At 51.1% G+C, this 22,631-nt stretch overlaps 1 protein-coding gene and 1 non-coding gene across 3 annotated transcripts; both read right to left on the bottom strand.

The window, feature by feature from the left end:
• Nucleotides 1–4,420: 4,420 nt before the first annotated feature.
• Nucleotides 4,421–15,650, bottom strand: CFAP418 (cilia and flagella associated protein 418). Of its 2 annotated transcripts, XM_068164294.1 has the most exons (7): nt 15,515–15,650; nt 13,491–13,590; nt 11,887–11,957; nt 10,259–10,324; nt 8,940–9,035; nt 6,710–6,796; nt 4,421–6,268 (listed from the first exon to the last, which is right to left on the bottom strand). In XM_068164294.1, exons 1-7 carry the CDS (start codon nt 15,637–15,639, stop codon nt 6,109–6,111), a joined length of 705 nt encoding a protein of 234 aa, XP_068020395.1. In that variant the 5' UTR covers nt 15,640–15,650; the 3' UTR covers nt 4,421–6,108. The 2 variants fall into 2 exon arrangements, with proteins under 2 accessions (XP_068020395.1, XP_068020396.1); XM_068164295.1 differs by lacking the exon at nt 6,710–6,796.
• Nucleotides 15,651–15,891: 241 nt separating this feature from the next.
• On the bottom strand, nt 15,892–15,973 carry TRNAS-AGA (transfer RNA serine (anticodon AGA)). Its single transcript has one exon. It is a non-coding gene; the product is annotated as a tRNA-Ser (tRNA).
• Between the last annotated feature and the right edge of the window lie 6,658 nt (nt 15,974–22,631).

A 22,631-nucleotide genomic window follows, 5' to 3' on the forward strand; every position in this document is an offset into this window, starting at 1 on the left:
AAAGTGAAAGGGGTGCTCAAAAAAACCCCACCCCAACCCTCATTCAATTTTATACAGTGCAGAGGCTGTAAGATGTAATCCTCCTGTGCTGCTGCACGGTCAGTTTTATGGCAGGGCAAGGTCCTCAGTTCCTCTCCAAGTGAAACCAGTGAGATGTGGTCAGCACAGCACATTAAAATTGGATACAGAAAAGCTGATCAAATGTCCTATGCAGATCTGCCTTGGGTTTCTCTCTGCAGCACTGCAGGAGCACAGGGGCAGGAAAGCTGGCATGACCTTGGAACAGTGGCTGGACTTCCAGGTGAGTGCTTTGCCTTGGCTTCACGTTTGTGCTCATCCTTCATCACTGTTGGCTTGCTGAGGGATCTGCTGCAGACCAATGCTGCTGGCCAGGACATTTCCAGGCTTATCCCCAAAGCAAAATCGAAGTCTCAGCTTTCCCCCTCGCCCATTTCACAAACAGCAAAGGTGTTACTGCTTCCAAAGCAACACATACAGAAATACATAAACAGAGGAGACAATGGTCCCATTTCTGCACAGCAGAACTGTTCTCCAGCACTGCTGTTTGACACCAGCTGAAGGGCATTCCTCAACAAAACTCTGTACATGACCCCTGCTATCACTGAGAGCTGACAGAGAACTCAGTGGATGGCTGTCCAGTGGACAAGGAATTGGTTGGATGGTTGCATCCAAAGGGTAGTGGCCAATTGCTCAATGTCCAGGGGGTGATGGGTGACAAGTGGTGTCCCTCAAGGGTCTGTGTTGGGACCAGAGGTGTTCACTATCTTCACAACTGATAGACAGCGAGGCTGAGGCACCCTCAGCAAGTGTGCAGCTGCTAACAAGCTGAGTGGTGCAGTTGGTCAGTCTGAAGGATGGGATGGGTGCCATCCAGAGGGACCTGGACAGGCTGGAGAGGTGGGCATAGGAGACTCTCATGAAGTTCAATAAGGCAAAGTGCAAGGTCCTGCACCTAGGTTGGGACAACCCTCGATATCAATCCAGGCTGGGGGTTGATGAGACTGAGAGCAGCCCTGCAGAAAAGGACTTGGGGGTGCTGGTGGATGAGAAGCTGGATGGGAGCCAGCAATGTGCACTGGCAGCCCAGAAGGCCAATGGCAGCCTGGGCTGCATCAGAAGCAGCATGGCCAGAGATGGAGAGAGGGGATTCTGCCACTCTGCTCTGCTGAGGCCTCACCTACTGTGTCCAGCTCTGGATCCCCAACAGAAGAGAGACATGGACCTGATGGAGCAGATCCAGAGGAAGTCACCAAGATACCCAGAGGGCTGGAGCACCTCTGCTGTGAAGACAGGCTGAGAGAATTGGGGCTGTTCAGCCTGGAGAAGAGAAGGTTCCAGGGAGACCTTAGAGCTGCATTTCAATATCTGAAGGGGACCTACAGGAGGGCTGGGAGGGACTGTTCAGAAGGGCCTGTGGGGATAGGATGAGAGGCAATGGTTTGAAACTGGAGCAGGGCAGATTCAGGTTGGACACCAGGAGAAGGTTCTGCACAGTGAGAGTGGTGAAATACTGGAACAGGCTGCCCAGGGATGTGGTTGAGGCCTTGTCCCTGCAGACATTCAAACTCAGACTGGATGTGGCCCTGTGCAGCCTGCTGTAGCTGGAGGTGTCCCTGCTGAGTGCAGGGGGGTGGCCAGGATGCCCTTTGAGGCTCCCTTCCAACCCAGTGCAATCTGTGAATGTATGAACTTAGGGTCTGGGTTACCTCTTGAAAACTTAGTGCAAACCAGCAGTAGTTTCATCAAATGAAGATTAATTCAAGCTCCTTGCTTTACTTTCTTTTCATTTGAGGACTTTGGAGTGGTCTGTAACAACTGAAGAAAGGAGAGGGAGGGAAATACTTAATATCAGGCCTCTTCCCAACAAAATAATTTGGTCACATTGTAACTATTCTCACCTCTAGAACTACGCTGATTTCCACCATGAAAACCAATACCAGCAGCACTATTTCTGCACCTGTTTAAACCCCCCCTCTGTCACAGAGCTGTGCCACCCCAGCAGACTGAGCAAGGCCAGAAAGGAGTCTTACCTAGACTTGCAGAACCATGGTGGTTCCAGGGGAACACTCAGGTTTCCACACCCATTTACCAACAAAGATTCTCTTCTGCCACTGCCAGTGCTCAGAGCAGAGTCTTAACAGTGTTGGTGACACGATCACCCGGCAGTGACCTTCACCCAGACAGAAAGCTCTCTTTCTGCAGCTCTCCAGGCTGACAGAAGGCTGAGGGATGAGGTGAGCTAGGAGAAATGCTGACTGGTGTTGTCAGCAGATCCTGGTGTTAATCCTTTTTCCTTCTCCCACACTCTGAGTGCTTTTGTCTCAGTTGCTTCCTCGCCCCCCCTTTCCCAGCGCTGCAGCCTGCCTCCTTGCCATGAGAGTCGCCGTGCCGGATGTCCTGGGCTCTGCTTTCTGCACGGATTGCTGCGCTGCAAACTGTGCCAGAGGAGGTGACTCTTTCTGGGGGTTTAAAGCAGGTTTCAGGAGACATGCTCCCTTTCCAAGTGACAGAAGTCTCATGAACTGAGGAAGGTGTTAGGCTTTCCCCCCCTTTCCTGCTCAGGAGGTGCAAGCCCAGCCTGTTCCCTACAGCGCGGCACAAACTCGGGCGCAAACCCAGGCCAGAAGAGCATCCTGTGGAGCTACTTGGTCATCACTTCCATGTGGCCTTGGAACAGGCAAGCCAAGGCAACTCAGCACTTCTGAAAAGCCATTCTTCAAGAAGACTGAAGACTAGGTTTCTTCTTCTTCAGAGCATGCAGTAGCATGGCATTTATGTCCAGCTCTGGGATTTCCAACACAGGAGAGACATGGAGCTGTCTGAGCAGGGCCACAAGGATGATCCAGGGGCTGGAGCACCTCTGCTATGGAGATAGGCTGAGGGAGCTGGGGCTGTTCAGCCTGGAGAAGACTCTGGGGGCCCTTAGAGATGCCTTCCAATAGCTGAAGGGAGCCTCCAGGAAGGCTGCAGAGGGACTTTTCATAAGGGTGTCCAGAGATAGGACAAGGGGGAATGGTTTGAAGCTGGGTTCCTCTCTCACCGTTAGCACTGGAAGCTCTCACTGAAGAGAACACAGCAACACTTGGTGCTTACTGTCCACACAGGGGCTGTCTCTTCATGAGGACAGAAAGGCAAGCACACCCCTTCCAGCAGCTGATGGAGCAGTCATCAACTGGTCTCTGGGTCCCTCTGCCTCTTGAACCTGCAGTCTTACACTCTAGCAATAGAAACTTCAGCCTGAAAGACTGAGTGCATTGACAACAATCCATGACCCTAGCTATGGCTATGCCATCATGCCAAGCAGTGCCTCTCCAAACCCACCTCACCTCTGAATGGGCACTTGCAGCCCAGAAGGACAATGGCAACCTGAGCTACATCAAAAGAAGTGTGGCCAGCAGGTCAGGAGAGGTGCTTCTGCCACTCTGCTCTGCAGTACTGTGTCCAGCTCTGGGACTTCCAACACGAGAGACATGGAGCTGTCTGAGCAGGTCCAGAGCAGGGCCACAAGGATGATCCAAGGGCTGGAGCACCTCTGCTATGGAGATAGGCTGAGGGAGCTGGGGGTGTTCAACCTGGAGAAGACTCTGGGGGCCCTTAGAGCTGCCTTCCAGTAGCTGAAGGGAGCCTCCAGGAAGGCTGCAGAGGGGCTTTTCATAGGGGTGTGTAGAGACAGGACAAGGGGGAATGGTTTGAAGCTGAGGGAGAGCAGGGTGAGACTGGAGCTTAGGAAGAACTTAGGAGCTTCAGTACAAGGGTGGTGAGACCCTAGAGTAGGCTGCCCAGGGAGGTACCTGCACCCTGGGCCCAGTCTAGATGAGGCTTTGAGCAGCTGAGTCTAGTTGGGAGGTGTCCCTGCCCACAGCAGGGAGGTTGGAGGAGATGATCTCTGAAGTCCTTTCCAACCTGAGCCATTCTATGAGCCTATGAATTTATCTGTGCAGTACCAGATAACAAAAATACTGACCACAGCCTGGTCTCCAAGCTGGTGACACGTGGACCACCAGATGGATACAGAACTGGCTTGATGGCTGCACCCAAAGAGTGGCTGTCCATGGCTCCATGTCCCAGTGGAGGCCAGGGACAAGCGGAGTCCCTCAGGGATCAGTCCTGGGACCAGGCTTGTTCAACATCTTTGTGGGTGCCATGGACAGTGGCATTGAGTGCACCCTCAGCAAGTTTGCTGATGACACCAAGCTGTGTGGTGCAGCAGACAGGCTGGAGGGAAGGGAGGCCATCCAGAGGGACCTGGACAGGCTGGAGAGGTGGGCACAAGCCAACCTCAGCAGGTTCAACAAGACCAAGGGCAGGGTCCTGCAGCTGGGTGGAGGCAATCCCAGGCACAAATCCAGGCTGGGCAGGGACTGGCTGGAAAGCAGCCCTGAGGAGAGAGACTTGGGGGTGCTGGGGGAGGAGAAGCTCACCAGGAGCTCTCTGTGCACTTGCAGCCCAGAAAGCCAATCAGATCCTGGGCTGCATCAGGAGAAGTGTGGCCAGCAGGGCAAGGGAGGTGATTCTCCCCCTCTGCTCAGCTCTGGGGAGACCCCACCTGGAGTACTGCCTCCAGTTCTGGAGCCCCTATGACAAGAGGGATCTGGAGGTGCTGGAAGGTGTCCAGAGAAGAAGCACCTCTCCTATGAGGACAGACTGAAGGAGTTGGGGCTGTTCAGTCTGGAGAAGAGAAGGCTCCCAGGTGACCTCATTGTGGCCTTCCAGTATCTGGAGGGGGCTACAGGAAGGCTGGGGAGGGACTGCTCAGGATCTCAGGTAGGGATAGGACTAGGGGGAATGGAATGAAGCTGGAGGTGGGGAGATTCAGGCTGGAGGTGAGGAGGAAGTTCTTGCCCATGAGAGTGGTGAAGCCCTGGAATGGGTTGTCCAGGGAGGTGGTCGAGGCCCTGTCCCTGGAGGTGTTTAAGGCCAGGCTGGCTGAGGCTGTGGCCAGGCTGATCTAGTGTGGGGTGGTCCCTTCCAACCCTGACTGATGCTATGATACTATGAATTCCCATTCTGAGACACTTTCCAATGTAGTAATTACCAGGTAATCCTTTCCTTCCTCTCTGCCTGCCCAAAGCCATCTCCTGTGTTCTTTATACACGAGAAGAAAGAGCTCAGGAACTGCAGTGACACTTTAAGAGTGATCAAGACAATTCACCAAGTAACAGGATACTGGAAGGAGTTTTACAATGTGACTGGGGGAAGGGAGTGTGTTGAAACAGGACAGTTGCACTTTCTGAATATGTAGTGTTTTGAAGTGAAGATGAAGTGAAAGCTTAGTGAAACAGAAAAGCCTCCAAGTCTGAATGCCAGTGGGGATATTTATTTCCCCACTCTTCAAATCTGGAGCCTTTGTGCCCTTCAAAAGCTTGCTAGTCATCACATACCCTTCAGAATCTCTTTACAATTGTGTAGTGTTTCATGACTGCACCATAACTTGTGCACCTCTTGCAGTGAAGGCTGAAGGGAAGTCCAAAAAATTAGCTGTGCTGAAAGTCTTTAGTCAGCAGAAAGTGCTCTGAAGAAAGCAGTAGGAACTGGAAAGACATTTCCAGCACCTGCAGTTAGTGGCTGCTGGTGGGCAAAAGAAAGTAAAGGTTTGGGGTGTGCTCAAGCCTTTGAGGAGATTTTAAGAGATCTATAACCACTTGCTCTTGAATAGCTATGAGCAAAGCAGATCAGCAGTGTTAATTTCCATGCCTACGAGCCAGGTCATGAGCCAGGTCCCGTGCCAGAGTCCCAGATTCTGTTGACACAGGAAATGAGGCTCCACTAGCTGTAAGGAAGTGTCTCAGGGTGCTTTACCCCATGCCTGTATCTGTTGATCTCCTCATCTTCTCTTTAACACTATTGAATGTCAGCTTTAACTTCATTTAGCTTCCAGAAAGCCTCCAAATTCATTGCTGCTTCTGAGAACTCAACTCCCCACATTGCTTGCAAGGCAGTTAGATGGTATGAAAAGCCTTCAGGTTGAGGCTTGGGTGTTAGAATCTATTTCTAGATCTAAGCATTCAGGTTCCCATCTGTTCCCAGGGGGCAGATGGAGTTTATGACCTGTTTTCCACACAAGCAGGTAGGACAGAGAAGAGGACTTCACTCTGCATGTTTGCCACACACCCACCGCAGCTGCTGCTCTGTTTGGAGGTCAGTCAGTTCATCAATGGATCTCCAGCTGCACTGACAAGCATAAGCTCTTGCTCCTTTCTTCTTTATCATCTTGGCTCTGAGTTTACTGAGCTCAGGCATGTTGTTCCTGTCAATCAAATGAATTCAGTTTAGGATCATGCTTTTTCTTGTAAACAGAAAAGGATTTGCAAGGCCATTTCGATTCAGGAAAGCTCTCAAGAACATTGCTGACTACCAGAGCACTGCTGGCTGTGATGAATGCCTTTAGGGATGTGGTTGAATTTCTGCTTTGAACCCAATCCTTCCCTGAGAGCAGCCTCAGTGTGTTGCTGCTGTATTCTCAGCTCAGCTGGAGATGATGCTTTTGTAAGCAATGTCCTGTCTCATTTAGACACTCTGTGTCAGCCTCCAGAGAGGGAGCTGGGGAGGAAGCCAGGCAGAGTCAATTCTTGTGTTAAGAAGTTATCCAAAAGTGTAATGAAGTTCTCAAACTTACTGTAAAAGTCCCTGTGCAGAATGAGTACAACAGAGTTAAACCTTTCATCAGGAACTCAGGATGGTTACTCACAGATTCATAGCATGGTTTGGGTTGGAAGGGACTTTGGAGCATCCACAAACTCCCTGGGCAACCTGTGCCAGTGTCTCACCACCCTCACTGGAAAAACAGATTGATAAAGACTGTAAGGGTGGTTGTTAAAGCGACTGAAATGAAATGGCCCTGAGAGGGGGCAATGTCCAGCACACCACAAACAGCTCCTGTGCAAGCATCATCAACCACACCAAATGAAAGCTCAGCATGGCTATTCCAAACCCACACTGCTTCCAAGAAAGTGGAAAGGTAGCATTTTAACTCTCCCTGCTCTCATGACCTCCTCCTGCCAATCGATTACTGGCCACTGAGTTGCTCAAACACAACATTTCCAGCCCAGCTAAATAAAGAAACCCCAAAACAAACAGCAAGGGGAAGAACTTTTGCAAAGGAGGTCAGGAGGCACCTAGTTGTGGAAAACAAATGTTTACTCTTCAGGATTGGGCCTTAAAATTCAGGTTAGCCAAACTAAATAGCTAAGTATCTTGCTCAACATTGCAGATTTTGATCACTAAGGATCTGAAAAGAGAAAAGGAATGACTGACTTCAAGATCTCAGAAGCAGAATAATTGAGAGTAGATAAAAGAATCAGGTTTTTCTTTAACCTTTCCAGCTACCAAACTCATCTCAGGAGCCTTAGTGAAACACTCTGGGTTTAATCATGCTTAAAAATGATGGAAAATATATAAGATTTGCATTCAAAAAGAAATACCAAGTTTCAAACTGCAAGGTAAAGACAGGAAAATCCTCACCAGTAGAAAAACAGTGGTGAAGGAAATGATCTGTGACTGCTCTGCCCTTGGTGTCACACCTCCTGGTGGCCAAACAGTCCCTCTGAACACCCCCCCCCCCACACTCCATCCACACCCCACCCCCCCCCCCCCCAGTGCCTCCATCACCTATCAGGCACATACAGAGACTTTGGTTAAAGAAGAGCCATTGACTAGGCCTTGGCATTAGACACAGCTTGAGGGAAACTAGAAATAAGAACTCCTCATTTCTTAAAGAAAGAAATTCATTAAAGAGGGCAGATTTGGCCTGGAGATCAGGAAGAAATTCTTTCCAGTGAGGGTGGTAGGACACTGGCACAGGTTGCCCAGGGAGGTTGTGGATGTCCCCTCCCTGGAAGCGTTCAAGGCCAGGCTGGATGAGGCCTTGAGCAGCCTGGGCTGGTGGGAGGTGTCCCTGCCCATGGCAGGGGGGTTGGAACTGGATGTACTGCATCTAGCTCTGAAGGCCTCAACACAGGAGTGACATGGAGCTGCTAGAGCAGGTCCACAGGAGAGCCACAAATATGATCAGGGGCTTGGAGCACTTCTGCTACAAGGACAGGCTGAGGGAGCTGGGAGTGTTCAGCCTGGAGAAGACTCCAGGGAGACCTAACAGAAGCCTTCCAGTACCTGAAGGGGGCTACAAAAAGGCTGCAGAGGGACTGTTTGCAAAGGCCTGCAGGGATAGGACAAGGGGCAATGGTTTGAAACGAGAGAAGAGCAGATTTAGATTGGATGTTAGGAACAGGTTCTGCACCATGAGGGTGGTAGAACACTGCAACAGGTTGCCCAGGGAGGTGGTTGAGGCCCTTCCCTGGAGATATTCAAGGTCAGGCTTGACAAGGCTCTGAGAAACCTGATTTGGTTGTGGCTGTCCCTGCTGACTGCAGGGGGGTTGGACTGGACAATCTGTGGCACTCCCTTCCAACCCAAACCATTCTATGAATCTATGAATCCCACTCCTCCATCTAATCAAACCTTGCTGTAAAAAGGAGTCTGTTAAGAACTCAAACTGTTTGATTCTCACTGAAGATGAGAGCATAACACTTGATACTGAAGCATAACACTTGTGACTGAAGGTATGGTGAGAAGCACAGGCACAAACCAACACATTCATTTTGTAGGCATCCTGCAATGGAACACCAGAGGCCAACCCCTCACACAGATTGTCTGCCTTTTTCAGCAGTAAATTTACCTTGGAATCCATGAAGTTTGTTAAAAGCAGAGAAGGAGAGTGATGAGGGAGGAAATGGAAAAGCATGAAAACAAGATTATGGGTGATGCTGCACCCCTCTCCCTGGAGACTGTGTCACCTGCTCACTGAACAGGCTGCATGAGATAACATGGGAGGAGTGCTCAGGACTTTGCATCTTTCCTGGTGCTATCAAGCCCCAAAGCACAGCAACACAGCAGTGATACTAGACCCAGCTCAGACATACCTGAAGAAAAGATAATCACAGGACTGATCCCAGATGTAGTCATCGAAGAGCGACACTCGGAAGTCGCAAGCAGTGCAACGTAGCTGGTCACAAGCTCTGGGCAAAAAAGGAACAAAAAGCTCCAAAAGCTTATTGCAGTCTGAGAAGCAGAGGAGCTCCACAGGATGGTAAGTCTCCTCAAGTCCACTGCTCACTCAGAAATACTAGAAGCAAGGTTAAAATCTTACTTTCTTCACACCTCTGGCACAGCCATACTGGTTTGTGTCTTAGCTACAGGCCCATGGGTTATTTTTGCAGGTTCTTAACCTCACTGAACTCACAAAAGAAACTGAGACTCTCTTGATAGATTCTCTTTGGGCCTCCTCACTGGGCTGTGGTTAGTAGGTTGAGAGAGGTTCTCCTCCCCATCTACTACACCCTGGTGAGGCCACATCTGGAATATTGTGTCCAGTTCTGGCCCCCTCAGGTCAAGAGGACCCTCAGGGAACTGCTTTAAAGAGTCCAGCACAAAGCCACAAAGCTGCTACAGGCAGTGGAACATCTCCCTGTGAGGACAGGCTGAGGGGGCTGGGGCTTGGAGCAGGGGAGCCTGAGGGGTGCCCTCATTGCTGGTGATAAAGATGTGCAGGGCAGTGTCAGGAGGACAGAGCCAGGCTCTGCTTAGGGATGTCCAAGGACAGCACAAGGGGCACTGGGGGCAAGCTGGAGCAGAGGAGGTGCCATGAGAAGAGAAGGGAAAACTTTCCCTGTGAGCTCACATGAGTTGAGTGTTGAAACCATGTATCTTGAAGGTCCCCTCCAACCCAACCTATACTGTGAATCTTTGATACACCAACTCCTCAAACAAACAAAAGACCTAGTGGTCAACACCAGAGGACTGGAAGGGACCAACTGTCTTCCACTGCAGTTACAGGCAGCCACATGGTTAGATTAAAACAAGGCTGTTGTGTCCTCCTGTCCCCGTTGGGGCAGCAACACAGCTGTGAATAAAGTATCACAGTATCACAGTATCACTAAGGTTGGAAGAGACCTCGAGGATCATCGAGTCCAACCTATCAACACAGACCTCATGACTAGACCATGGCACCAAGTGCCACATCCAGTCCCCTTTTGAACACCTCCAGGGATGGGGACTCCACCACCTCCCTGGGCAGCACATTCCAATGGCGAACAACTCTCTCCATGAACTTTCTCCTCCCCTCCAGCCTAAACCTCCCCTGGCACAGCTTGAGACTGTGTCCTCTTGTTCTGGTGCTGGTTGCCTGGGAATGCTAGTAATGCTAGAGCAAAGCACAACAACTTTTGGCCACACTTCTTACCTTCTGGAAATGTTTGTTCCTATGCCAGATGGTGAAGCACTTCCACCCAGGTACACTGGACAGCATCTGTATGGATTGCATGCAAAAACGTTAAGACCACAGCCAGCTGTGTAGTGCTCCTCCCAGGTTAACAGCATGGAGCTTCTGACATGGTGGTGGTTAAACAAAGGCACAGCATAGTATCATAGTATCAGTCAGGGTTGGAAGGGACCACAAGGATCATCTAGTTCCAACCCCCCTGCCATGGGCAGGGACACCCCACACTAGATCAGCCTGGCCAGAGCCTCATCCAGCCTGGCCTTAAACACCTCCAGGGACAGGGCCTCAACCACCTCCCTGGACAACCCATTCCAGGGCTTCACCACTCTCATGGGCAAGAACTTCCTCCTCACATCTAGTCTGAATCTCCCCACCTCCATCCAGATGCTTACAAACTAAGTTTATAATTTCATTACCAAGCTGCTAAAAGCAAAACTCTATGATGACAACCCTCTATACCAAATATACCTGGGACCACATAGGGCAGCAGTTGATAAAGGTCCTTAAGTCAAAGGAAGCTGTTGTTTAATAACTTGATGATTAGTTTGATAACAAATCATTTTGAGCACACAAAATCACATCACAGTCCTTCAAAATTATCTGGTTATCTTTTATTTCCTTTATATGGATTCACAGATTGCACTGGGTTGGAAGGGAGCCTCAAAGGACATCTTGTCCAACCCCCCTGCACTCAGCAGGGACACCTCCAACTACAGCAGGCTGCACAGGGCCACATCCAGTCTGAGCTGGAAAGTCTCCAGGGTCAGGGCCTCAACCACATCCCTGGGCAGCCTGTTCCAGTGTCTCACCACTCTCACTGTGCAGAACTTCCTCCTGATGGCCAACCTAAATCAGTTCTGCTCCAGTTTCAAACCATTGCCTCTCATCCTATCACTCCAAGCTCTTCTGAACAGTCCCTCCCCAGCCTGCCTGTAGGTCCCCTTCAGATATTGAAATGCAGCTCTAAGGTCTCCCTGGAGCTTTCTCTTCTCCAGGCTGAACAGCCCCAATTCTCTCAGCCTGTCTTCACAGCAGAGGTGCTCCAGCCCTCTGAGCATCTTGGTGGCTCTCCTCAGTACCTGCTCCATCAGGTCCATTTTGGGGGCCCTGGAACTGGACACAGCACTCCACAGCCTTCCAGTATCTGAAGGGGCCTACAGGAAGGCTGGGGAACGACTGCTCAGGATCTCAGGGAGTGATAGGACTAGGGGGAATGGAATGAAGCTGGAGGTGAGGAGGAAGTTCTTCCCCATGAGAGTGCTGAAGCCCTGGAATGGGTTGTCCAGGGAGGTGGCTGGGGCCCTGTCCCTGGAGGTGTTTAAGGCCAGGCTGGCTGAGGCTGTGGCCAGGCTGATCTAGTGTGGGGTGTCCCTGCCCATGGCAGGGGGGTTGGAACTAGATGATCCTTGTGGTCCCTTCCCACCCTGAATGATACTGTGATAAAACCCAAACAGAAGCCCATTTAAAAAGAATGCTTCTCTAAATACTCAGTTTCTTGGTGTCAACAGATTAAACAGCAGCAATATTAGCAGCCTGACAACAAGCTGTAATCACACCAGATTCAACCAGCACAAACATTCTTCATTTACCTTTTCCTGGGAGCCTGTACAACAGCACCAGAGCCTTCAGCTGTGAGACTTGCAGAGTTAGACTTCAATTTCTATTTTAAAAGCAATCAGAGAGGGAAAAAATAGCAGCATTAGAGCAAGGTAACAACATTGTGGTTTACTTAACAAGCAGGAGGCAGAAAATCTGAGTCACAGAGAAAAGGGATGAAGAGTTTGGGCATTTTCTTACTCAGGTGTTTGTGAGGTTCTTTGAGCTGCTGCAGTAAAAGTTAAAATGAAGAGCAAGGCTTCTTCACTCCCAGCTCTGCCTGGAGGAATTCAACACCACATGATCACTGGGACTTTACACTCAGGACTTTGTATTTCATGCCTTCTTCTTAATAATGTCACTGTTAAACCCAGATCCAATGTAGGAAGCTTCTCCCTCCATGCCTGGGAGCTTTTCTTTTACTGAAAACACACCAAGGCCTCACATTAGCCAAAAAGAGAAAATGCCTTTGCAAAGTTCCTTATTTGCTGCACATGAAACAGTTTATTTGAATCCTAGGCTTCCAGATCCCAAGTGGAAGTCCTAGGGATATAAAATGGAATTGTGAGCCTGGAGAAGACAAGGCTTGGAAGAATCTTACCAGTGTATGAAACTACATGATGGTGAAGAGCAAAGACAATGTAGTCAGTCACAGGATCCCAGGGTGTTAGGGGTTGGAAGGGACCTCTGGAGACCTTTGAGTCCACCCCCACTGCCAGAACAGGACCAGAGAATCCAGCACAGGTCACACAGGAATGCATCCAGATGATGCTTGAAAGTCTCCAGGGAACGAAACCCCACAACCTCTCTGGGCAGCCTGCTCCAGTGCTCTGGGAACCTCACAGTGAAGAAGTTCCTCCTCATGTTGAGGTGGAACCTCCTGTGCTGGAGTTTATATCAATTTCCCCTTGTCCTATTCCAGGGTGCAACTGAGCAGAGCCTGTCCCCTCCCTCTTGACCCCCAGCCCTCAGATATTGATAGACATTGATCAGATCCCCTCTCAGTCTTCTCCTCTCCAGACTAAACAGCCCCAGGGCTCTCAGCCTCTCCTCACCAGGCAGTGCTGCAGTCCCTTCAGCATCCTTGTAGCCCTCCCTTAGACTCTCTCCAGCAGATCCCTGTCCCTCTTGAACTGGGGAGCCCAGAGCTGGATGCAATATTCCAGGTGAGGTCTCCCCAGGGCAGAGTAGAGGGGGAGGAGAACCTCCCTGGCTCTGCTGGACACACTCCTCTGAATGCAGCCCAGGATCCCATTGGCCTTCTTGGTCCCCAGGGCACATTGCTGTCCCATGCAGAACTTGCTATCCACCAGGGCTCCCAGGTCCTTCTCTACAGAGCTGCTCTCTAGTTTTCTTGGTGGGGCCCACTGCCAGGAGCAGAGGCAATGGGCACAAACTGAAACCTACCTCTTTACCTCTCTCCTGGTCCTCACTACAGGACAGTTGCATTTTCCTTTCTGTTTTATTTCCCAAGTTTATCCTACAGCTTCTGTTAGTCCATTCCCCACCCCCACTCCTTTAAACCAGTTACAGTTTATGGTGCTTTTCATTCCACCACTAAAACATCTCTTCTGCATTTCTCCAGACTCCTACTCACCAGGGGTGTTTTGATAAGGCTGCTGTCATTACAGATTTCATCAATAATGTCATCCAGATCTTCTTCACTGCTGCCAGCACTCCTTAACAGTTTAGCTGATCTGAAAATCAAACAAATCAGCCTTCAGTTTATAGCCTGACCACAGCAGTTCTAAGAACTGGAAGTAAAAGCATAAAATTAGGGTTTTTTTTTCCTCTCTAACATTCTGGAGTATCTCAGGTAGGCCACAGGTGTACTGCAGGATGATGCCTTTCAGTCCCAGATCTTTCTTTTGCTTGCTTCATTTATTTCCAGTCACTTCCAACCCAGAATTAAACTATCCCAATGTAACCCATGGTGTGCTTGCTGAGCAATGAACTGGCACCCCCTGCTTTTACACATTAATCCTCAGCAGCAGGAACATGAATAGGTCCAAGGGGGTTGTCTCCTCATCCTAAACAACTGTAGAGCTTCTGGAGGCATTCCTGCCAAGCTGTATGCACCCAGAGAGATCACCTGCACTTTGAGAAACCGTCTCACTCAGATCTGATGTTTGCCAGCTCTTTGTCCAGGAAAGGGAGGCCTGTAGTGCTGCTGCACCAATGAATCAAGAACAAATCTACTCCTGAGAACTAGGAAAACTCTGTGATTTGAACAAAAAACCTAAACTGTAATCAGATGACTACATTGAGCTGCTGATCTAACCACTATGCAAACAAGAGGGAAGTTCAGTTATGTGGCTAAGGGTACTGGCTTTGCTGGGCTTGCATTAGTCATATGGCTCTTTGATATCCTTGCCTGGGACTCCAAAATGCCTGTTCATTAAGCAGCCACCAGCCCACATGTGGAGACAGCTAGCCAAGCCTCTCTGGTCCACAGACCAGCCAACCAGAGTCTGAGGCACCACTGAGGGCCAGGATGGAAACCTGAGGGCAGGCAACAATGCCTGTGAGGAGCAGGATGGAAACCTGAGGGCAGGCAGACACCTTTGAGGAGCAGGATGGAAACCTGAGGGCAGGCAACAGTGTCTGTGAGGAGCAGGATGGAAACCTGAGGGCAGGCAACAATGTCTGTGAGGAGCAGGATGGAAACCTGAGGGCAGGCAACAGTGTCTGTGAGGAGCAGGATGGAAACCTGAGGGCAGGCAACAGTGTCTGTGAGGGTCAGGATGGAAACCTGAGGGCAGGCAGACACCTTTGAGGAGCAGGATGGAAACCTGAGGGCAGGCAACAGTGTCTGTGAGGAGCAGGCTGGAAACCTGAGGGCAGGCAACAATGTCTGTGAGGAGCAGGCTGGAAACCTGAGGGCAGGCAACAGTGTCTGTGAGGAGCAGGATGGAAACCTGAGGGCAGGCAACAATGCCTGTGAGGGTCAGGATGGAAACCTGAGGGCAGGCAGACACCTTTGAGGAGCAGGCTGGAAGCCTGAGAGCAGGCAGCAGTGTGGCAGACCGCTTGGCAGTAGGCAGCAGTGACAGCCAAACCCTGCTATCCAGGCCCATTAGGGGTGACACCTGAGGTGGCCACAGCAAAGTGCAGAACACGAATGCTGTGCTACTGTAGGGGATACGGGCAGTGCAAAAAGGCTGAGAATACACAAATGACTGAAGTGGCGCCAGAATAAAGGGTTTGGTAACAGCCTCGCTGAAGTTCTTCCCGCCTGAAACCGCAGGTGTTGTATTTTCTACGCACCACGAGGCCAGCTACGGAGCCGCGGCCAGCTCGCAAGCAGATCAGCGCGGCTCTCAGCGCCATGTTTAATCCCAGGCTGGGATACTCCCGGGGGACAGAGGCCGCCTAGAGCAGCTCAGCTGGCTGCCGCACGACTCGTGTGTTTACAGGTAAGTAGAACGGCGGGCACTCGCTGACCGCCGCACCGCGCCGAGCCGCGGCTGCCGATCCCGACCCTGGCTATTCTCGGCTCCCGAGGCGTCCCGCCGGCCGCCAGCCCGCACCGCCCATGGGGCGGGACGGGACGGGACGGGACGGGCTGCCCGCCACCCCAGCGGCTGCCCGCTGGGCAGGGCGGAGCGCAGCACGGCTCACCTGCCCTCCTTCGAGCCCTCCTCCTCGCCGTCGCCGTCCCGGCGGCCGCCCGCCGCCCCCTGTGCCGGCAGGCGGCAGAGCCGTCTCTCCACTTCGTCCAGCAGCCGGTCCAGGTCGTCCGCCATCTTGCCGCCGCCAGCCGTTGCCAGGGCGGCCTCGCACCGCCCACGCCGGCAGGGGCGGAGTCTCCGCGCCCTGAGGGGTGTGCGGGCCGCCTGTGGAGCTCGTACAAGGCCGGGCCCCCAGTCCTGCCCGGTCTGGACCCGCCTGGCGCTCCGGGCAGGCGGGAGTGAACAACAACTAATGGAGGGAAAAAAAAATGGAGGGGACAAAAAACCCGAAGGGTAAAAGAGACCGCCAAGCTACCGAGCTGTGGCCGTAGTCGGCAGGATTCGAACCTGCGCGGGGAGACCCCAATGGATTTCTAGTCCATCGCCTTAACCACTCGGCCACGACTACGCATGCTGCCTCTTCTACTCCTACCTTATTAGGGCTCACTACTCAAGTTGCCTCCGCGCCAACCTGGGTCAGGTCGGGCCGCTGCGCCGCGGCTAGGGACGAAAAGGAAAGGTTACCCTTTGTGAAGTGTGATGAATTGGAAAACAATTAAAAGAACTTAATGAAAAAGGGGTATTTAGCCCCAAATGTAGCATTAGGATTTCCAATCCACAAAATCCACAACCTGGAGATTGTACAACCTGTGTCCAGTTCTGGGCCCCTCAGTTTAAGAAGGACATCGAAACACTTGAATGTGTCCAGAGAAGGGCAACAAGGCTGGGGAGAGGCCTTGAGCACAGCCCTATGAGGAGAGGCTGAGGGAGCTGGGGTTGCTTAGCCTGGAGAAGAGGAGGCTCAGGGGAGACCTCATTGCCCTCTACAACTACTTGAAGGGAGGTTGTAGCCAGGAGGGGGTTGGTCTCTTCTCCCAGGCAAGCAGCACCAGAACAAGAGGACACAGTCTCAAGCTGCACCAGGGGAGGTTTAGACTCGAGGTGAGGAGAAAGTTCTTCACCGAGCAAGTTGTTAGGCATTGGAATGTGCTGCCCAGGGAGGTGGTGGAGTCCCCATCCCTGGAGGCGTTCAACAGGGGATTGGATGTGGCACTTGGTGCCATGGTCTAGTCATGAGGTCTGTGGTTACAGGTTGGACTTGATGATCCTCGAGGTCTCTTCCAACCTTAGTGATACTGTGATACTGTGATACTGAGATAAGGTTCTGATAAAAACCTGGAAAGAGGAATCATTATCCCCTCACTGGGAAGGACCTTATACTGTTTTACTCACTACAGAGACAGCCATCAGAATGGCTGACAAAAGTTGGACTCATGCTTCACGAGTAAAGGGTCCAATAAAGGAGTGGCAAGTCACAGTATCACAGTATCATATCACCAAGGTTGGAAGAGACCTCAAAGAGCATCGAGTCCAACCTATCACCCAAAACCTCATGGCTAGACCATGGCACCGAGTGCCTCGTCGCCTCTGCTCCTGGAGAGTTACAGCTGACATTTCAGCGGCGGTAACAGGCGACGCTGCAATTCTCCGATGGGTTTCAGTTTTACTTGCGGCGTTATGAACACGGCGGTCCTGAGTATTTCTGGGAAAGGAGTCAATGTATCCAACAGGGACATGAATGTGATCCTTGGGTAATGGCTTTTTGCCCTAATTGCTGTGAGAGTTTGTGTAGAAACGTACAGCCTGGACTGTGCAGATTGCCTGCAGGCTGGTATTGTGAACCGTTGGTCATCGAGACGTTTACGTTACAGCGATTTGTGTCAGATTGACTGCTCCAACTGAATCCTTACAGGACTTTAGATCAGCTGTAAGTCGCATTGAATTATCACAACTTAAAGTACAGGCTTTTGGGGACTAGTTAAAAGAAAGAAGGAGGTCATTGTATCGAGCGAGGTCCTGTGTGATTATAGACATCGAGTGTGGAGAGGAAAGTTTTATTCCACTGTGGCGAGTAGTGCTCCCGTCAGAATGGTGTAGCGTGCAAGCATGGTATTCTAGGCATCCATATCATAATATCATAGGATCAATCAGGGTTGGAAGGCACCACAAGGATCATCTAGTTCCAACCCCCCTGCCATGGGCAGGGACACCCCACACTAGATCAGCCTGGCCACAGCCTCATCCAACCTGGCCTTAAACACCTCCAGGGACAGGGCCTCAACCACCTCCCTGGACAACCCATTCCAGGGCTTCACCACTCTCATGGGGAAGAACTTCCTCCTCACCTCTAGCCTGAATCTCCCCACCTCCAGCTTCATTCCATTCCCCCTAGTCCTATCACTCCCTGAGATCCTGAGAAGTCCCTCCCCAGCCTACTTGTAGCCCCCTTCAGATACTGGAAGGCCACAATGAGGTCACCTGGGAGCCTTCTCTTCTGCAGACTGAACAGCCCCAACTCCTTCAGTCTGTCCTCACAGGAGAGGTGCTCCAGCCCTCTGATCATCCTGGTGGCCCTTCCCTGGACACCTTCCAGCACCTCCACATCCCTCTTGTAATAGGGGCTCCAGAACTGGAGGCAGTGCTCCAGGTGGGGTCTCCCCAGAGCTGAGCAGAGGGGGAGGATCACCTCCCTTGCCCTGCTGGCCACACTTCTCCTGCTGCAGCCCAGGATCTGATTGGCTTTGCGGACTGCAAGTGCACACTGAGAGCTCATGCCAATTGATTAGCTATATAAATTTTATGTCAGGATTGGGAGTATATATTTATCTAGGTTTAAGTAGTGTAGTAATCAAGGGAGACATTTGGAATCTCATACGGGCCCTTAACACCGAAAGCGAGCAGCTAAACATTGTGTATTGACAGCCTGTAGGTGTCGCCATAGGGTAAGGCATCGATCTAGTTTGAGCATCTTCACCTTAGAGACCCTGGGAACTCAAAGTCAAATTGAGAAGTACATCTAGGCGATTTACTGTTAGTAGAAGAAACCAAAAAGGCTAAGGAATAAGCCTGGAAAAGAGCGAGTCCTAGTCAATCCTTAAAGGAATTGGAGAGGGCAAGGCCGGAGTGGAGACCGCAGCTCAAGAAAGTCTACTGAGGGCAGCAATCCCTTAAGGTGCACCTCCCCAACAGTGTTTGGGGCACTGGAGGCAGGCTCTGGCACGGAGTGGACAGCCAACCTTGGGGGTGGCCGGTTTGGGCTGGTTTCAGCCGGTTCTGGCTGATTTTGGGGGAAGCAGCTGCGGCCCCACGCTACCTCCCCCCTTGTCTGTGGGGTTGGTGCAGTGGCAGGGCAAGGACTCCCTGTCCTTGTCAAGTTAGGCAGGGAGGATGTGTCTGTGTGCTTTAGGTAGTGGGTTTGAGGAGGGCCCCATAAAACACGGGGCTCGCCTATCGCCCTGGTCATTAGTCCACTGGACGTGTCCTTGACTGGGCTGCCACTGTGTGCTTCAGCCTCCTCTGCCCACAGAGACAGACGGGAGGTCAAATGTCTCTGGGTGGGCAAATGGCCAGCACTGATGCTCCGAAACAAATGATGGAGGCCAGCACTGTTGTGTTGCTGTATTTGAGTAGGAACCCAAGGAAGCAATTTAGGGAGAGTAAAACCCAAGCAGTGCTGTCTCCTCGGGTCCTCTCGGAAAGCTGAGGGCTCACAGGCAGTCCCCCACTGCCAAGGCTCTTCAGAATTTGTCAGCCCGTGATGAAGTGGGGGCTGCAGTCCTTAGCAGCTCCAAGCAAAGCTTTTCAGTTACAAGGTGTTTTACAATCCTCCTGGCACTCCCAAGTAATGAGTTGCAAGCCCTGTTTGAATTCCCTCCTACTTAAGCTTTTATTTCATCGTTCCATTTCCCCTCCCCACGCCTCTCTCGGGGCTCCATTAATACCCTGGGCTGTACCGCGGCAGCGCTGCTGAGGGAGTTGTGCTGGGCAGAGCAGCCGGGAGCCTTCCCCGGGTTGATGTGATGGAAGAAACTAAATAGTGTTGATGCTGCTCCAGCTCTTTTAAGCGGTCCCTTGGTCAGGACTCGGTGTCATGTAGGTAAATTCAATCCAGAAGAAGTGGATTTTCATTTCTTTCTTTTGGGGGCGTGTGTGTGTGGAATTTTTAACATTCATCTCTCGCAGCTGCAGAGAGTTTAAGCTAATCACAATTCTCCCTGGTAGGCTATCATCTCTGTGATTTGAAAAAGGATCAGGAGCCCACAGGCTTGGAAAACCTCTGAGAAACTCTTGTCCTGAAATACATCATCACATGTGGAAAAGACCACTTGCTGCATCATCTTAAAGGAGCTTAAGAATGCCGAAAGCCAGTATCGCTCTGGCACTCTTTCAAATGGCCTCAGAAATCTGAGTACGTTCTCCTTTAACTGCAAAACAGCTTCTTTCCCTTCCCATCAATCCTGTGGCTGTCAGTCTGTCTGCTGCAAGGTGCCAAAAACGTATGGAGTGTCTCTGGGATAACGGTGCCAAAGTCAGGGGTGCCTCAAGGCCTCTTCTCCCACGAACCCGCTGCAACATTTGTTCAGTTGGAAAGCATTTGAAACCAAAAAAGAAAGCAAGGCACAGGCCTTTAAATTCCTTAAAAACTGCAAAGGTTGCTTTTGTGCAGATTGCTGCCTGCTGTTTAGGTCCTTGTTGTTCAGAACTTCTGAAAGGCCTGATGCAATCAAAGAGACTCACTGGGTCAAATTGATTCCAGACCGGTCCCTGGAATCGCACTGAGGTGAATCTGACATACTGGGCCTTCAGCTCAGCTGTGTCCAGGAGGAAGGAGTTGAGGTCATGCCCTGAATTTTGCCCACTGTTAGGAAATGAGTGAATTTGTTTGTACAAATCATGTCTCCCTCTGACTGCCTGGGGCTTATATTGGTGCAGACAGAAAGGCTACTGACTTCTGAGGGCTGGAAAAGTCCCAGATGGCCACTTGGTCTGATGAGGAGACTTAGAAATTAATTATTGTTTTCTAAAGAAGACTTTCTCAGTCTATTCTTAGGAAGAGAGAACAAAAAAGGCTGTTCTGGGTGGAACTGTGGTAGTCTCTAATCCTCAAGGTACTGTAAACTGTCTCAGCAGTGCTGATGAAGTTGGATTTTGCCACCACGGTGATGAGGACAAAAAGGCTTCCCGGGGCAGGATGTTAATTTGCTCTTCTGTTTTACCCTGGGGTCCAAAGTGAGCCTTAATGGAGAGTGAGCAGAGCTTGAGTATTGTGTCCAGTTCTGGGCCCCTCAGTTTAAAAAGGACATCGAAACACTTGAAGGTGTCCAGAGCAGGGCAACAAGGCTGGGGAGAGGCCTTGAGCACAGCCCTGTGAGGAGAGGCTGAGGGAGCTGGGGTTGCTTAGCCTGGAGAAGAGGAGGCTCAGGGGAGTCTCATTGCCCTCTACAACTACCTGAGGGGTGGTTGTGGCTGGGAAGGGGTTGGTCTCTTCTCCCAGGCAACCAGCACCAGAACAAGAGGACACAGTCTCAAGCTGCGCCAGGGGAGGTTTAGCCTGGATGTTAGGAGGAAACTCTTCACCGAGAGAGTCATTCGTCATTGGGATGTGCTGCCCAGGGAGGTGGTGGAGTCATCGTCCCTGGAGGCGTTCAAGAGCAGATTGGATGTGGCACTTGGTGCCATGGTCTAGTCATGGGGTCTGTGTTGATAGGTTGGACTCGATGATCCTCGAGGTCCTTTCCAACCTAAGTTATACTGTGATACTGTCATACTCCACTTCTCTAAATGATGAACTCTCCAGGGCTGAGGTGGTGACAGAGGTCAGCAGAGTGAAGGGAATACCAGAGCTGTCATTCCTAATGCCACCTGCAGCCAGCCAGGAGGGAAATGATTGCAGGCAGGCAACATTTGCAACCTTTTCTGCCTTCCCATCTCTTGCCCCAGATGGTGGTCTGAAGGTAGCACAGTGACTGCCTCTCACCAAGGCGTGCTGCTGCCTCCATCAGATGTGGAACCAGCCTTGCTCTGAGTCACAGGACATTGCTCTAACCTTGTTCCTGTGGGTCACACTCCAGTGTCACACCGTTCTGAGTGACACCACATATACTTTGCAGCAGTGGTGCAGTGCATCAACATGAGCAATTCATGCTGAATACAGACTCTTGGCCACGATTTAACTACTAGCAAGCATTTCTGTGGATGAAATGATTCTGTGTAGAGATATCAGATTGGGAGACAGCTTCTTGAAAGACCACTTGGCAGCAAAAAGAGCCGTGTCTGCAAGATTCCTCATGGAGCATTATTCGTTTGTGGTGTTGAGAGACAGCCTTGGATCAGAGGACAGTTTAGTCTTGGGCTTCACTGCCAAGACTTCCATCAAGGGTGCCAGCTCTGAGGGTGAGGTTTTGGTTTGGTTTTCTGCCTCACACATGAGGGACCAGATTGGCATCAGGACTGGAACAGCTTTCAGTTACTTGTAACCTTCTCCTGAATTAATCATTTCAGGGTTAGACTATGTGAGCACCTACCACCTAGCCCCTGGGCTGCCTAGTTCTCTTGCAAAGGAAGATAAGCCTGAAAAGAGCAGGCAGATGTCCAGAGTGACCATCTTGCTGGCAGGAGTAAACATTTGGGGATGTTTGTTGTCACACATGCCCATTTTCACGTGACTGTGGCAGTGTGTATCACAGTATCACAGTATCACAAAGGTTGGAAGAGACCTCAAAGATCATCGAGTCCAACCTGTCACCACAGACCTCATGACTAGACCATGGCACCAAGTGCCATATCCAGTCCCCTCTTGAACACCTCCAGGGATGGGGACTCCACCACCTTCCTGGGCAGCACATTCCAATGACAAATGACTCTCTTGGTGAAGAACTTTCTCCTCACCTCGAGTCTAAACCTCCCCTGGCACAGCTTGAGACTGTGTCCTCTTGTTCTGGTGATGGTTGCCTGGGAGAAGAGACCAACCCCTTCCTGGCCACAACCTCCCTTCAGGTAGTTGTAGAGGGCAATGAGGTCACCCCTGAGCCTTCTCCTTTCCAGGCTAAGCAACCCCAGCTCCCTCAGCCTCTCCTCACAGGGCTGTGTTCAAGACCCCTCCCCAGCCTTGTTGCCCTTCTTTGGAAAACTTCAAGGGTCTCAATGTCCTTCTTAAATTGAGGAGCCCAGAACTGGACACAGGACTCAAGGTGTGGCCTAACCAGTGCTGAGCACAGGAGCACAAT

Source organism: Melanerpes formicivorus, unplaced genomic scaffold, assembly GCF_026170545.1.
Source record: "Melanerpes formicivorus ecotype bairdi unplaced genomic scaffold, bMelFor1.0.p_v2 SCAF_79, whole genome shotgun sequence".
Taxonomy (NCBI): domain Eukaryota; kingdom Metazoa; phylum Chordata; class Aves; order Piciformes; family Picidae; genus Melanerpes; species Melanerpes formicivorus.